General features: G+C 39.4%; 1 protein-coding gene across 1 annotated transcript in view; it reads left to right on the top strand.

Moving 5' to 3' along the window:
* The first annotated feature begins 1,980 nt into the window (after positions 1–1,980).
* Positions 1,981–17,430, top strand: part of OGA (O-GlcNAcase) — a 30,843-nt gene continuing 15,393 nt past the window's right edge. Inside the window, exons 1-7 of the mRNA XM_081267900.1 lie at positions 1,981–2,510; positions 6,928–6,979; positions 7,543–7,640; positions 10,152–10,282; positions 12,987–13,158; positions 14,562–14,660; positions 15,567–15,851. Of these exons, the coding sequence (XP_081124026.1) occupies positions 2,309–2,510; positions 6,928–6,979; positions 7,543–7,640; positions 10,152–10,282; positions 12,987–13,158; positions 14,562–14,660; positions 15,567–15,851 (1,039 nt within the window). The 5' untranslated portion in view covers positions 1,981–2,308. The remainder of the gene's footprint in view (positions 2,511–6,927; positions 6,980–7,542; positions 7,641–10,151; positions 10,283–12,986; positions 13,159–14,561; positions 14,661–15,566; positions 15,852–17,430) is intronic.

Genomic DNA, 17,430 nt, shown 5'->3' with positions numbered 1-17,430 from the left:
TTGGCCCTTGTGTAAGTTTGTGAAATGTTCCATATTGAAAATTCTTGCTCCAGGACTAAAAAGAAGGAAGACTGTAACAGTCCCTGGAGCTACAGTACTGTTTTAATAGGAGAATGAGGTATTTATTCCTTACAAGTTGAAACATTTCTCAACCCACACAAATGTGAAATACATTATGATAGGACTATAGCTCTGGGAGCATACAGTAAAGGGAACTCGCTGAACTAGAGTTTAGGGAAGGTTTCTTCATAAAATGTTGATGCTGAAGCTCAAGGGATCCCATGCCTCCTCACTCACTGTGTTAGCTTTCCAAAATACCTGACAAGAACAACTTAGAAAACCAAAGGTTTATTTTATTTTTTGGTACCAGGGTTTTAAACTCAGGGGCACTTGACCACTTAGCCTCTTCCCCAGCCCTGTTTTGTATTTTATTTAGAGATAGGATTCTCACTGAATTGCTTAGCACCTGGCCATTGCTGAGGTTGGCTTTGAATTTGTGATCCTCCCATCTCAGCCTCCTGAGCCACTGGAATTATAGGCATGCCCCACTGCGCTGGGCAGTTTTATTTTGAACTCATGGTTTCAGAGGTTTCAGTCCACGGTTGGGAAGCGCCTTTGCTCTGGAGGAATAGCATGGTGGAAGAAAGGCACTCTCTACTAATGGCATTGAGAAAGTAGTGAGGGGTGGGAAGAGAGCCAGGGACAAGATATAATCCAAGGACACATCCCCACTAACCTACTTCCTCCAGCTCCCCCACCTGCCTACAATTATCACCCAGTAGTCCAAACTATTAACCAATATAATTCATTAATCTATTGATGAGGTTATAGCCCGCATGATCTAGTCATTGCTTAAAAACCTCACTTCTGAACCATGTTGTGTGAATATATGAGATTTGGGGGAGAATATTAAAAATCTAAACCATAACACACATTCACTGGGTACTCCCCATTTCGAAACAAACCAGTCCTTTCAAGCCTTCCCTACTTTTAGACTCTGTTGTTTAAGAAGTGCTGACTTCTCTTACCACCTATTCTAGCTAACTTCTACTCATCCTTTATAATCCAGCTCAGAAATAAAGCCACGGGGTAAGGGTACCTCAGTAGTAAAGTACCTGCCTAGTAAACCCAGGGCTGGAGTTCAATCCCCCAGCACAGCCAAAAGGGAACCACATCCACAGCCTCTCCCCAAAGTAGGAGTTAGTTATTACCTTTTCTGACTTCCTGAAACACTTGGGTACATCATGAAGGAATTCTGTGTGTACTTGCTTGCCTACCACCATACTGTGAGCTCATAGTGGCCGGTGAGCCCAGAACCAGGCAAGCTCAATCGGTGCCTGCTGCGTGAAGGAATGAACAAATGATTGCATCGTTAAATGAAGTTAGCTTCCAAAGTGGATAGGGAAAAATGATTCAAGGCAGAGGGATGAGCTGAACTCCTTGGAATGGTGTAGTCACAGAACCGAGCCTGGTCAGGTGAATGTAATTAGCCAAACTATTACAAAAATCTCCATAGAAAGTAGGTCAGTTCCTTCCTGTCTCTTTAAGAACCAGAGGCTTCGTTTCCGCGCTTGCGCTTTGAGAGAGTAAACTCCTTTCCTTTACACCCACCCACCTTCGCCTAATTGCCCCAAAAGGCGGTAGCCTCCTCCCATACTCCCCTTCTACTGGTGGAGTAATGGTCCGTACCAAGGTGTTGGGCTCTTTCTGGAGGGTGGCAAGCATAAAATGGTACATTCCACCGCCTGCATTACCTCCAGCTTTTCGCGTTTCCTATGTTCTATTTCCCCCTACTGAATGAAACGTAATAGGCTGGCCCCAAAGAAGGAGGGGGAGGGGGGCAGAGAGGACCGGTCTGAGCCGGTCTGCGGCGCAGGCGCAGTGCGGATAAACAGGAAGCGGGTCCTAGAGGCTGCGGCAGAGTAGAACTAGGGGCTTCGGGGGCAGCAGCGGAAAGGCTTAAGATTATTAAGAGGGCAGCAGACACCGAGCGCGAGAAGAGGAGCCTTGGCCATCGGCTTCCAGTGAACGAGAAGTCGCGGTTTCGCTCTCTTCTCTGCTTAGGTTTTCGGCTTCCCAGCTTAGGCTAAGGCAGCGGCTGACAAAGGGCTCGCGCCGGTGCCGCCGCCCTTCTCATCCGGGCAATCGGGCCCCTGCGGAGAGGGAGGGGGAAGGGCTGAGGGGGAGGGGAAGGAGCCGGAGGGTCGCGTGCTTGGAGCTTAGGCCCTCTCCAGGGTTCCAGTCCCGTGGCCCAACGGACGGAAGCCGAAGAGGACCCGCAGAGGTGGCGGCGGCCGGTGGCAGGAGGATGGTGCAGAAGGAGAGCCAGGCGGCGCTGGAGGAGCGGGAGAATGAACTCAGTTCTAACCCAGCCGCCTCTGCGGGCGCATCGTTGGAGCCGCCGGCAGCTCCAGCCCCTGGGGAAGACAACCCAGGAACCGGGGCTGGGGGAGCGGCAGTGACCGGGGCGGCAGGAGGGGCTCGGAGGTTCTTGTGTGGCGTGGTGGAAGGTGAGCGTTCCTTCCCGTCACGCCCCGGTATTAATATGTTCTCTCTTCAGGAAGGGAATGGGGGGGGGTTCAGGGGGCTCTAAAAGGCTGTTACTCCCTGGGGTCCGAAACTTGATAACAATGAGGGGTGGGGAGGTGAGGCGGTGGACTAATTTTCCCTTCTCACGTCCTTAAACGGCGTCCGATTCCCCTCTGGCTACTAACGTGCCTAACCCCACCCGGTTTGGGCATGGAGCCAGGTCGACTCCCGAGGAGGCGGTGGTAAAGAGCCTGCTGTTAGGCTCTGAGTCTTTATACATTGGGATCTTATTCTGTAGAGTCGTCTGCTTTTTAATGGAAAAATATGTATGAAGCCGGGAGCGGTGGCGCACTCCTGTAATCCCAAGACTCGGGAGACCTAGGCAGGTATATCAAGTTGTAGGTCAGCGTCAGCATCCCTGTCTCCATTAAAAAAAAAAAAAAAAAAAAAGTGCCCCCGTCCTATCCTTTGGAGTGGGGGAACCCATACAGACGTGCTTGTTGTGCTTCTGAAGTGAAGAATAGTGTAGTTGGCCATTGGTGTTTTTTTTTGGGGGGGGGAGGGTGGTATCCGAGATTGAACTCGGGCATTCGACCACTGAGCCACATCCCCAGCCCTATTTTTTGTGTTTTATTTAGAAATAGGGTCTCACTGAGTTGCTTAGCGCCTCACTTTCGCTAAGCCTGGCTTTGAACTCGCAATCCTCCTGCCTCCGCCTCCTAAGGCTTACAGTATTTAACAGTTACCTTCCGTTTTAGATTTTTGGCTGGCCAGCAAACTTCTTCTCCCTCTCTGAAGATTAATTTGCAGCCTAGAAAATTGTCTGCTTTTCAACTACTGCATTTTGTCTTCCAAGGATAAAGTTTTGACTACAATAACATTTTGGAAGATATGGAATCTGAATTTAGGGACTGAAGATGAGGCTTAAATATGCGAGAATAAAAGGAATGAGTGGACATTTTGGTAGTGAGGGAAAATTACCACGAGTAATTTTACAGAGTTCCAATCAGTTACTTTAGTGCTCTTTGCTTGAGTGCAACATGTATTTCAATTTTTTAATTAATATGGTCTACCCAGGGTTTTCTAGTTGCGGGTCTTATTGTCTCCTATTATGTAATGGTGCGGATAGGAGTATAAAAATGACTCTGGGAAAAAAGCTAAAAAGGTTGGTGATGCACACCTATGGGAGGTTGAGGCAGGAGGGTCATTTGAACCCAGGAACTTGGAGACCAGCAACAGTGAGACCCTGATCCCAAAACAAAACAACTAAGATAAGGAAAAAGCAAAGGAGAGTTATTTATTCTCTTGATTGAGAGCATCAGCTTTTCCAGCGTGTTCACCATATTAATGTATTCTTTTGAAACAGGTGGTGATTATGGTATTTTAGATAAAGTTTAATTGCAGGGGAGAACATGCTACTTTACAGCTTAGTAAGTCATGAAACAATTTAGCAAAATTGCCTTGAAGACCATATTCTGTTGGAGTCAGTGTTTATGAAAACATGATTGTTTTGTGTGACTTATGTGTTGATGTATTTATTGGGCTTCTTCGAGCTCAGGGAGATTTAGAAAAACAATCTGTATATTGTTATCAGTGATCTTGGGGTGGAAGGTGAGGAAGGAGTGATGGGGGAAATCCAAATTTCATACCTATACTGGAATGAATCTAAGGAAATTTGCCAATCCATTATACTTTCAGTAATTAATGAAGAAAACTTGCTGTGGTTAAAACTGGTTTGTTTTGCATAGTATGGAAAAAGGAGTCTTTAATTCTTTTGTTCTTCCTTCTCCCATTCTTTTGTATAGTTTATTGATAACTGAACACCTGAGCCAGCACACATTTATTCCTTCCTTCCTTCCTTCATTCTTTGTTGGTACCATTCCTAAAATGGAGGAGGATCGGAAACACATTATAGTTGCTGCCAAGATTCCTTTTTTGTTTTTTGCATTTACTGTGTTAATAGCACTGCCTTCTTTTTTGTGGTGCCAACCAACCAAAACCATAAACCTGACTCTGAAAGAACCAGGTTAGGATTTCTGAAGATTAAAATGTTCATGTTAGACATTTGAAAGAATCTTTTTTTTAATTTATTTAATTGGAGCATAGCTAAATCCTAATGTATATGTACTGGGGATTGAACCCAGGAACATTGAACCTCTGAGTCAGATCATCAGGCATGCACCAGACTTTTTTCCTTTTTTAAACAAGTCTCTAAGTTGCTAAGGTGTGTCTCCTACTTAGAATCCTCTGCCATAGCTTCTGGAATAACTGGGATTACAGGTGTAAGCCACAACTTCCAGCCTTAATGCCTACTCCTTTTTTTTTTTTTTTTTTTTTTTTTGTAGTTGTAGATGGATAGTATGCATTTATTTTATTTGTATATGGTGCTAAGGATTGAACCCAGTGCCTTGCACATGCTAGGCAAGCGCTCTGCCACTGAGCTGTAGCCCCAGCCCTAATGCCCAGGGGGGGAAAGTAATGCTCAGGGTTGTAAGAAAGCTAAGTAAGACTTGTAAAAATTTTACCATATCAAGAATATTTTAGGGGGCTGGGGATGTGGCTCAAGCGGTAGCGCGCTCGCCTGGCATGCGTGCAGCCCGGGTTCGATCCTCAGCACCACATACCAACAAAGATGTTGTGTCCGCCGAGAACTAAAAAATAAATATTAAAAAAATTCTCTCTTTCCCCTCTCTCACTCTCTCTTTAAAAAAAAAAAAAAAAAAAAAAAAAGACTATTTTAGGGGCTGGGGCTCAAGCGGTAGCGCGCTCACCTGCTCACCTGGCATGTGTGTGGCCCGGGTTTGATCCTCAGCACCACATACAAACAAAGATGTTGTGTCCGCCGAAAACTAAAAAATAAATATTAAAACAAGAATATTTTAAAACCACGTATAAGAAGTAAATACTGATTTGTCAAAAATGAAAGTGCTATCCTGGGCATGGTACAGAGGCTGAGACAGGGGGATCTTAGAATTGAGCCTAGGCAACTTCATAAGGCCCTGTCTCAAAATGAAATGATGTAGCTCATTGGCAGAGAGAGCTCTTGCCTAGCATGTGTGAGTACCCAGTACTGCAAAACAAAAAAAGACAAAATGCTCCAGCTTGGTAACATTGGTAAGTAATGAATTTTACTTTAATTTGCCATTGTTCTTTCTTGTGATGCACATTAATCATTCTGCCTAGAGAGGAGGCCATTTTGTGTTCATAATGCTTTTTTTTTTTTTTTAAAGATAGAGGGGGGGAGAGAGAGAGAGAATTTTTTAATATTTATTTTTAGTTATCGGCGGACACAACATCTTTGTTGGTATGTGGTGCTGAGGATCGAACCCAGGCCGCCGCATGCCAGGCGAGCGTGCTACCGCTTGAGCCACATCCCCAGCCCTCATAATGCTTTTATTGACCTCTTCATGGCATTCTTAAGTGGTTGTCCTTGTCTCTTGCTGATGATTAGACTGAAATAGGTGGAAAGTAAAGGTTGGGCAGGCTGTAAGGTTTTGTGTAGTAGAGCTATGATTAGCATACTAGGGAACTCCAAATACCAGTTTTGTTCTTTTACATCAATTTAGGACATTAGTCTGCAAGGCTTGTTTCCTGCAGTGGACATTCTGGGGCAAATCAGTCATGTTTTTAAATTTTCTGATGTTGAAATCTTGGCATTGGAAATTAATGATGGTTTTCGAGTTTGCAGTTCAGGCCAATCATTAAGTTGTCAGATTCTTTTCTAATTCTAACCCTGAGTTACCTTACCTCACCCCTGAGGAAGCAGTTTATCCCCCTTCTACATATTAATTGTTATTATTAGCAATTTGGATTTCTTGACTTCTCTTTGATATTGTAAAATTGAGGTACTAGATTTGGACTGAGGGTATTGCTCAGTGGTAAAGGGCCTAGCCTGCTCAAGACAAAAAAAAGTTAGATTTAAGTGTATTTGGTTTTTATTGACAGTAAAAAGAGATTTTAGGTTTAGCTATTTTTAAATAACTACCACGTAAGTAATAAATGTCACTGTATTATAAATTTATCTGAGCAAAAAAGGAATGAAAGTCACCTTTAATGTCATTATACAAAGGTAAGCAAAAATCTTTTTTTTTTTATTTTTTAAGAGAGAGAGAAAGAATTTTAATATTTATTTTTTAGTTTTTGGCAGGCACAACATCTTTGTTTGTATGTGGTGCTGAGGATTGAACCCGGGCCGCACACATGCCAGGCGAGCGCGCTACCGCTTGAGCCACATCCCCAGCCCCTAAGCAAATCTTAATGTTTTACTAATGCTCTTCAGATTTGGGTGTACTGTACACGTTTTTTAACATGTAATTGTATGTTTTGTAATTTGCTGTTCTCAATAAATGTTACCATATTTGAAACTTGAAAATACTTCTGTTTTTACCTTAAATCCAGGATTTTATGGAAGACCTTGGGTTATGGAACAGAGAAAAGAACTCTTTAGAAGGTAATTTTTATCATATGAAGTAAAGAAGTAGAGAGGAGACCTTTAAGCCCTGGACATTTCCTTTTATTTGAAAAAAAAAATACTGACACTGAATAGCCCTAGTTTCTTTTTTTTTTTTTTAATATTTATTTTTTAGTTATCGGCGGACACAACATCTTTGTATGTGGTGCTGAGGATCGAACCCGGGCCGCACGCATGCTAGGCGAGCACGCTACCACTTGAGCCACATCCCCAGCCCAGCCCTAGTTTCTTAGTTAAAGAAGTATAGTTTCTTAGTTATAGAAGTAATTTTACTTTGATCTTTTATCTTTTAAGCCAGTGGTTTTCAAACTTTCCTTGGGTGAGCTGAATAGTTTTGGAGTTTTACCTACCTCACCAGAATTGAGTTTTATTCAGGACTTTAACATGTTGACATACTTCGCAATGTTAATTTTTTAAATTTAAAAGCTGTTATCTTAGAATATTATTAGTTTTGCATGAAATGGAGAAAAAAGAAAGGGGGAAAATTGAGATTTGTTACCTATAAATGTAGCCTACTTAAATATGATTTTCTTTCCCCTTAGGCTCCAGAAATGGGAATTGAATACATACTTGTATGCTCCAAAAGATGACTATAAACATAGGATGTTTTGGAGAGAAATGTATTCAGTGGAGGAAGCTGGTAATCATTTTCTTTCTATTGTATAAATTCAGACTATATGAAGAAAAGAGCTATATTTTAAGTATTTTGTTTCCACTTTAAAGGTAGTTTCCTTTTATATACTAACCATTTACTCTATGAGCTAATATAGATTGAATATATGATTCCAGGAAAAATCGGGATAAATGATGTTTTGCACTTTTTTGTTTTTTAATGGTACTGGGAATTGAGCCCAGGAATGCTTTACTGTTAATCTATGTCCTCGGTCCATTGAGACAGGGTAAGTATTTATTAAGTAGTAGAGGCTGCCCTCAAACCTGAGAACCTCCCACCTCAGCTTTTTGAATTGCTGGGATTAAAGACATGTGTTCTGTACCCAACTATGCAATATTTTTTTAAAAAAACCAAAATTTCTACAAAAAATTCATGATGAAAGAAATACTAAAATTTTAAGTAAAGATTATATTACTGATTATTCTTTCTGCTTCAGGCTCTCTCATGGCTTAGTCTTTTTTAAATAATTTTTTTAACTTTATTTTTGTTTATGTATTTTTTTATGTGGTACTGAGGATCGAACCGAGTACCTCACATGTGCTAGGCGAGTGCTCTACCACTAAGCCACAACCCCAGCCTTCGTTGCTTAGTTTTGACCACTATTAGTGATCCTGTCTTTATTTAAAATAAAGATCTTATCCTATCCAGTGAAGTGGAAGTCCATAAAAATTGTCCTAGCTATGTGTATTGTTATGTTGAATTAATTATATTAGTTCATAAGTTAGTACTATATCATAGAACCTCCCTGTATATCAGACAGGTGGGATTTTTTTGTTGTTGTTGTTTTGGTACTGGGAATTGATCTCAGGCTGTTTTACCATTGAGCTACATCCCCAATCCTTAAAAAAACATTTTTTTTTTTTTTAAGTTATCAACACATCTTTTATTTATTTGTTTGTGGTGCTGAGGATTGATCCTAGGGCCTCACACATGCCAAGGAAGTGCTCTACTGCTGAGCCACAATGCCAGCCCTCCCCAGTTCTTTTTATTTATTATTTTGAGACCAGGCATTAGGAAGTTCTTGAGGGCCTCACTTAAGTTGTTGAGGTTAGCCTTAAACTTGTGATCCTTTGGTCTTAGCTTCCCAAGTTGCTGTGTGCCACCTTGTCTGACCAAATGGTGCTTTTGGGGAGGTGATTTAGTGAGTGGGGAGACATTTTCATGTTTAGAATTAAATAGTATACACATGTAACACATGTAATTAATAAGATACTTGGTTATAGAGTTCTGCCCAGGCAGAGAGTTTTCTTAAATTATGAAGAAGCAAGTAAAACTTACCTATCTCTGTATAGTGTTGTTTACTATCTCTGTATAGTGTTGTTTAAATTATGTAATTTAAGTGTGCCTTTAACTTAAATTGTTTTCTGTTGATGCTGGTAATGAAGTTTAATGTGATCAATTATCAAGATATAGTCAAACTTTAGGTATAACTGAACTTCATTCAGAAATATATCCTGGCTGAGTGTGGGGGTGCACACCTGTGGAGGCTGAGGCAGGAGAATCATAAGTTTGAGGCCAGCCTCAGCAACTTAGTGAGACCCTGCCTCAAAATAAATTTTAAAAGGACGGGGAATGTAGCTCAGTGTGGTAAAGCGCCCCTGGGTTCATTCCCCAGCATGCCCCCTCCCAAAAAAATCCTAAAGCATATAATATAGTAAATCACTTAGGAAAATTGCCTATCATATTTTTTAAAAATATGTATTTTTTAGTTATAGGTGAACACAATATCTTTATTTTTTTTATTATTATTTTTTATTTTTATGTGGTGCTGAGCGATCGAACCCAGTGCCTCATGCATGCTAGGCGAGCGCTCTACCACTGAGCCAGAGCCCCAGCCTGACATATTTTTTAAAGGCTTAAATCTGTAATGAATGTTTTCTTGAAGATGAGATACACCTTTCAAACACTGTTGAGTATAAATGGTTTATGTTCATTAAGAAACTTGATAATACAAGATTTTCAACAAAAGGCAATGAAAAAATACTTTATTGATTTTAACTTGTTTCCCAAAAAGGATAAAAAGTTATTTGGAAGTGAGAAGGAAGGACCTTATTTTCTTTTGATTCAAATCAAAAAAGTGGGAACTTAACTGGGCACTGTAGTGCATACCTATATTACCAGCAGCTTGGGAGGCTGAGGCATTTGGAGCCCAAGTTCTAGTCCAGTCACAGCAAATTAGGGCAACATAGTAAGGAGGGACTGTCTAAAAATAAAAAAGGTGTGGTGGAGTGTGCTTAATGGTAGAGTGCCCTTGAATTCAACTCCAGTACCAAAAAAAAAAAAATGAAACTTATTTTTTTTTTTTTCAAATTTGACATTAAATCACTTTAGGCTTGTGCCATTTTGTATGGCCTGTTATCACATTGAATATGATAATTTTCAAAATAAACTTTTCTTGTAAATTAGAACAATTGATTTCTTCATTTGGAAAGTGAAGATTCTTATTTGCTTTTTAAAAATGTGGACTCTGTTTTTTAGAGCAACTTATGACTCTCATCTCTGCTGCCCGGGAATATGAGATAGAGTTCATCTATGCTATCTCACCTGGATTGGATATCACTTTTTCTAACCCTAAGGAAGTATCTACATTAAAACGCAAATTGGACCAGGTAATTCCTTACTTTTTTTTTTTTTTTTTTCTGGTTTAGTGCTTAAACTAATAAGTTTTCAGAATTGCTTTTATTATGTTAAAAGGAATTCATCTTTGTACTTTGTTTCTGTAAGTCAAAAGAACTTTACTAGAGATACCAATCTCAAATTTTAGTTTGCATAGAGTTAGTTGCCTTATGAGAATGCTGGAGCTAGGGATGACTCAGTGGTAAAGCACTTGCCTAGCATGTGCAAGGCCCTGGGGATTTAGGGATACTTAGAAGTTATTTGTTTGTTTGTTTGTTTATTGGTACAAGGGATTGAACCCAGAGGCACTTAACCACTGAGCCACATCCCCGCCCTTTTTTTATATTTTATTTAGAGACAGGGTCTTGCTTGGTTGCTTAGGGCCTTGTTAAGTTGCTGAGGCTGGCTTTGAACTTGCAATCCTCCTCCTGAGCCACTGGGATTACAGCCATGTGCCGCTATGCCTGGCTAGAAATGATTCTTAAAAGAATTTTGATATGGAGTAGGGACCACAAACAAGGTAATTAGGGATCATCCTTCACCATGTTTTGGGAAACTGTGCATACCTTTGGGTGCTTCTCTGAATTCATGATTGATAGGTATACTTCTGTTTGGAAATGGATAGTTTACCAAGATGAGAAGAAAACTAGACAAGGTAAACACATAAGTTCTTGGTGAACCTGATTTAGGCCTAAATTGTACTTAACATGAAAGCTGTACGTCTTGTTTGATAAAGTGTAGTCCTTCCATTTCCCCGTTTCTGGGTTTAGGGTTCTTTTTGTTGATTGATTTTGGGAGTGTTTTGGCAGTACCGGGGATTGAGCACAAGAGTATGCCACTTCTGAGCTATAACCCATTTTATTTCACTTTTATTTTGAAATAGGGTCTCACTATGTTACCAGGTTGGTCTTGAGCTTGTGATTCTCCTGTTTTAGCCTCCCAAATAGCTGGGATTATAGGCATGCACCACCATGCCCAGCTTTCCCATTATTTTTTTTTAAGTGTGTTGATTTTTCTAAATAAGTATAGTGTTTCTTTAGGCAAAGGTTTATATTAGTGACATTAAAATAGCTAATAAAAATTTTAAGGTGTAGCTGGGAGTGTTGTTCAGGGGTATGTGTGGTTAGCGTGTATGAGGCCCTGTGTTTCCCCAGCACCAAAAACAATAAATGAATGAATGAATGAATGAATGAATAAAATTTTAAAGTAGTTAAAAATGTTTATGAATGGGCCAAACATGGTGACTCAGCTGAGGCAGGAGGATTGCAAGTTCAAAACCAGCCTCAGCAATTTAGCAAGCCCTGTAGCAACTTAGGAAGACCCTATCTCAAAATAATAAAAAGGGCTGAGAATGTGGCTTGGTGGGTAAGTGCCACTGGGTCAGTCCCTGGTACCCCAACAACTTTTAAGAGGTTATTTCCCTATTTTATCAAATTCTGTTGTGTGCTTTGTGATTCATGTCTAGTTAAATCTATCTGCAAAGGTAATACTTAGGATCAATGTGTCTTTTGGGACTAGAACAGATCCTGGATTTTTCGAGTCTTGAGTTTACTTATTGGTGTTTCTATATATTTTTTTAATATGAATTTTTTAGTTTTAGGTGGATACAATATCTTTATTTTTTAATATTTTCGTGGTGCTGAGGATCGAACCCAGTGCCCCACACATGCTAGGTGAGCATTCTACCAGAGCCACAACCCCAGCCCAGTTTCTGTATTTTTCGGGGGGGGAATTTTTTATAAGCAGCAGCCAAGGAGGTAGAAAGTTTGTTGGAACATATTTTTTATTGTATTTAAACCCAAAGGAAAAAACAGGCTCCAAAACTGTCTAGTATTTAACTTAGAATGTCTTCCATTGAAAACGTAAAAAAAAAAAAAAAAATAAGCTGGGCGCCATGGCACATGACTGTAATCCTAGCAGCTTGGGAGGCTGAGACAGGAGGATCATGAGTTCAAAGTCAGCCTCAGCAATGGCAAGGCACTAAGTAACTCAGTGAGACCCTGTCTGTAAATAAAATACAAAAAAAGGGTGGGGGGCTGGAGTTGTGGCTCAGTGGCAGAGTGCTTGCCTAGCCCGTGTGAGCAGTGGGTTCGATTCTCAGCACCACATATACATAAACAAAATAAAGATCCATTGACAACTAAAAAATATATCTAAAAAATGTCGGAAGCGCTGGGATTATGGCTGAACAGTAGAGCGCTCGCCTCGCATGTGCAAGGCCCTAGGTTTGATCCTCAGCACCGCATAAAAATAAATAAATAAAGTTTTAAAAAAAAGTCAGGGGCTGGGGATGTGGCTCAGTGGTTGAGTGCCCCTTAGCTCAATCCCTGGTACCCCCCCCCCAAAAAAAAAAATGTAACAATAGGTCAGGCTTTGAACAGTTATAAGGAAGATATTTACTTAAGTATACTAAGCTCAGTGCAGTGGTGCACACCTGGCTTGTAATCCCAGCAACTAAGGAGGCTTGACACAGGAGAATTGCAAGTTCAAGACCAGCCTCAGCAACTTGGCAGGATTCTGTCTCAAAGTAAGGAGGACTGGGGAATATAGCCACATGGTTCAATCCCCAGTACCAAGGGGAAAAGTATAATCACTGAGAATATACTTTATTTGAAATCCTTTGGGTTTTTTTTTTTTTGTTTGTTTGTTTTAACTCTAAAATGAGCTCTGATAAGCATCTTGATTCCCTCACCCCAGGTTTCTCAGTTTGGATGCAGGTCATTTGCTTTGCTTTTTGATGATATTGACCATAATATGTGTGCAGCAGACAAAGAGGTATTCAGTTCTTTTGCTCATGCACAAGTCTCCATCACAAATGAAATTTATCAGTATCTAGGAGAGCCAGAAACTTTCCTCTTCTGTCCTACAGGTATTGTATATAATATCTTTATATTTAACTAGTTTTGAAATATGTAACTTCCAAAGGACCCTTTGTATAAGCCTTGTTATACCCTTTCCTTATTGTATAAAAGTAGGAATCCTTTTTCTGGAAAATATTTCTCAAGATCTTAGAGAAAATTAGGAGCTTATAAATGACAATGGACAGGCAAAAAATGTATTTAGTAATGAAAATATATAAACATTACATTGTTGGGCTGGGGATGTGGCTCAAGCAGTAGCGCGCTTGCCTGGCATGCGTGCGGCCCGGGTTCGATCCTCAGAACCACATACCAACAAAGATGTTGTGTCCGCCGAGAACTAAACAATAAATATTAAAAATATTCTCTCTCTCTCTCTCTCTCTCTCTCCTCTCTCACTCTCTCTTTAAAAAAAAATTACATTGTTGGGATTTAAGGAGAAATGGTATTATTGAAATGAAAACTGGGGAAAAAACAAATTTACATTGCTTTTAACTTAGTCACTTTTCATTTCCTCCTACTTGTTCTCTTTTTTCTGCCCATGTATATCTGTTCCTTTTTTCACTCCTCCCACTCCCATCTGGGCTCTTATTTACAGTAGTCAGCATAGAAAGCTTAATTTTCTCATTTTCTTCATTCCCCTCCTCCAGTTTTCTTCCATTGAAAATGTTTTAGTCTCTTTTAGTTGCTTCTTTTCCCAGACACTATTTTTGTTCTGGAACAGATATACTTAATTTTGTGTATATCTATTGTGAGCCATGAACTGTATTTTAATGGTCTGATACTACATGAATATTCAGATGTTATTTTTAATAAGATACTGGGAGCCAGGTGTACTGGTGCAGGCCTATAATCCCAGCAATTTGGGAAGCTGAGGCAAGAAGATCCCAAGTTCAAGACCTTCCTTAGCAAGGTAGCAAGATATTGTCTCAAAGTAAAACATAAAAAGGGCTAGGGATGTAGCTCAATGCTAAATGCCCCTTGGTTCAATCCCTGGTTAAAAAAAGGGGGGGTGGTTAATTCACTAAGTCATAATTTAAAGTATAGTTGAATATTAAGCCATTGTCATATTTGTTTTATTTTATTATCAATTATTCTGTTTGACCTCTGTGAATTTAAAATGTAGGGGATTATGTAGAAAATGATAATATTCTAGTTGTTGTTACTTTAGTAATCCTATATTTCTAGTGACTATAAAATCGTAAGGATTGATTGGTACTACTGTTGGAGGGAGATTATCAACTTTTATGAATTGATTGGTTCTTAAGTGAATTACCTACTTGAGTTTACACCCTTTTAGGTATGATATCGAAGCCTTTTATCACTAGGATGAAAAGAATTTAGAATTGGTAGGCATTTTTTCCCATTGTAAAGTCCATGACTGTTGTACCTAATTTTTTCTCTTTACATTCAGAATATTGTGGCACTTTCTGTTATCCAAATGTGTCTCAGTCTCCTTATTTAAGGACTGTGGGTGAAAAGCTTCTACCTGGAATTGAGGTCCTTTGGACAGGTAATTCTTTTACATATATACATGTATAAATATAATATATACATACACGATTCTGTGTTCTTTATTCAATAAATGACCTATCTCCCCATGCACATCAAATTTCCCAAAGTTTCTAAGTCTGTTTTTTAAATCTGGTTTACAGTTCAAATAAAGTCTGTTGAAAAAGAACTTTCTTCAAACTGGCAACTCTTCTTTTGATCTTTGTCCATACATAAAAAGATTTTTTTTGAGACAGGGTCTCATTGTGTTGCCCAAGGTAGTCTTAAATTTATGAACTCAGATGTTTCTCCTGTTTCTGCCTCTTGAATGAGTGATTACAGACATGTAAAAAACACCTTAAAAACCAGGTGTGGTGGTCTATACCTATAATCCTGGTTAGCTATTTGGTAGGCTGAGTCAGGAAGATCCTAAGTTCAAGGCTAGCCTGGGCAATTTAGCAAGACCCTGTCTCAAAATAAAAAGGGCTAGGGATATAGCTCAGTGGTACATCTCTTGCCTACCATATGTGAAGCCCTGGGTACAATCCCCAGTACCTCAAAAAAGGAAAAATCTTGAAAGATTTTTGTCAAGACTAATTATCTGTTACTGTGAATATTTCAATAAAGGTTTGTGGAACTGGGCTAGAGATATTGATCGTAGCCCTAGAAAACTTATGTTTTGTGAATGAAAGAAATAAATAAGTAAAAAGACATATATATTGCTATGTTAGTTTAAAAAGAAAAATTGGGGCTTGGGAGTGTTTAGTTCAGTGGTAGAGCACTTGCTTAATAAGCATGAGGCCCTGCATTTGAACCTCAACACTGCAAATTGTTATAAAGTGTATATAAAGGAAAGTACAATAAAGAGTTTTATATATAGCAGTTTTTAAAGAAAATTCTTTTAACAAATGATTATCATTATTTGTAGGTCCCAAAGTTGTTTCTAAAGAAATTCCAGTAGAGTCTATTGAAGAGGTTTCTAAGATTATTAAGAGAGCTCCAGTAATCTGGGATAACATTCATGCTAATGATTATGATCAGAAGAGGTTATTTCTGGGCCCATACAAAGGAAGATCTACAGAACTCATCCCACGGTTAAAAGGAGTCCTGACTAATCCAAATTGTGAATTTGAAGCCAACTATGTTGCTATCCACACCCTTGCTACTTGGTACAAATCAAACATGAATGGAGTGAGAAAAGATGTAGTGATGAGTAAGTAGCTTATACTTGATCTTTGACCTTGGAAGGTGGGGTTAAATAGAACCTTTGGCAAATAATTTATTCCTTATTAGTTTTAAGAGGTTGTATTAAGCAGGTGGGCAGTGGGGTATACCTGTAATCCTTGCTACTTGGGAAACTGAGGCAGAAGTTTCACAAATTCTAGGATTGGGCAACATTGGAAGACCCCATCTCAAAAAAGGAAAAGAAAGGTTTTATTAAGAAATGCTCATTTCTATTAATGAGAAGAAAGGGTGAGTGACCTTAAGTGACCTTAAGTCACTTAATCTATTGGCCTTAGTTCTTTGTTTTTAAAATGTGTCTCAATCTTTTGAAGTCTGAGTACCAGATAAGAGAGTCATTTATATTCCTATTATTCCTAGAATAATTTTCATTTTATTTGTATTTTCAAGCAGTTTTTTTCCTTTTTTTGTTGGGGGATGGTACGAGGGATCGAACTCAGGGTCACTCGAACTCAGGACCACACTCCCAGCCCTATTTTGTATTTTATTTTATTTAGAGACAGGGTCTCACTGAGTTGCTTAGCGCCTGGCTTGTTTTGCTGAGGCTGGCTTTGAACTCAGGATCCTTCTGCCTCAGCCTCCTGCCACTGCACCTGGCTCAGGCAGTTTTCTTAAAATGGGATATTCTAGATAACTAAATATTCTGAGTTACTTCATATATCATTTACATTCAGCTTAGATTTGTGGAACACATTTACACTTTGACATTGGCTTACTAATTTTTTATTTATGAAATTCCTAATAGAATTCTAAGAGAATGCTTACTGTTCATTTATATTTTAATGACTATTATGTGGTAGGTACATCTTTTTGGGCACTGAGGACCCAAAGAGGAGTAAAGTCTTGGTCTTTTGAAAAATCAGTCTCTGGGTTGTATAAGGCATATAGGCAGTTGTACTGTAGTGTGTTGCGTTGTAAGTTATCTATAAATGCTGAGAGAACACAGAGAAGGGAGTGGTCACTTCTGTTAAACTAGAGTGTCCAGTAAGAAAGAAGAGGATGTGGTAGTTGTATGCCTATAATCCCAGCTCTTCAGAGGGCTGAGGCAGAAGGATAAGCCTAGGCAATTTAGTAAGACCATGTCTTGGAAAATAAAAAGGGGGAGCTGAGGTTCTTTGTTTTTAAAATGTGGCTTAGTGGTAGAGCACTTGTCTGGCATGTGTGAGGCACTGGTTTCAGTCCTCAGCATCATGTAAAAATAAATAAAATTATGTCCATCTACAATTAAAAATAAAAAAGATTGGGGATGTAGCTTAGTGATAGGATGATGCCCTTGGGTTCAATCCTTATTACCACTAGAAAAATGAAGAATGGTGTTAAGAAGTAATTTCACATTACTAGGGTGGTGCATACCTGTAATCACAGCTATTTGGAAGGCTGAGACAAGAGAATCGGCAAGTTCAAAGCTAGGCTGGGCAGTTTAGCAAGTAGTAGTAGTAGTAAAAAATAAATAAATAAACAAAGACTGGAGTTGTAACTTGGTGGTAGAGTGCTTACCTAGCATACTAAAGTTCCTAGGTTTGATCTTTTTTTTTTTTTTTTTTTTAAAT

Source organism: Spermophilus citellus (assembly GCF_964194105.1).
Source record: "Spermophilus citellus genome assembly, chromosome: 15".
Taxonomy (NCBI): domain Eukaryota; kingdom Metazoa; phylum Chordata; class Mammalia; order Rodentia; family Sciuridae; genus Spermophilus; species Spermophilus citellus.
Note: the sequence above shows the minus strand (reverse complement) of the source record. Positions and strands in the feature narration are given on the sequence as shown.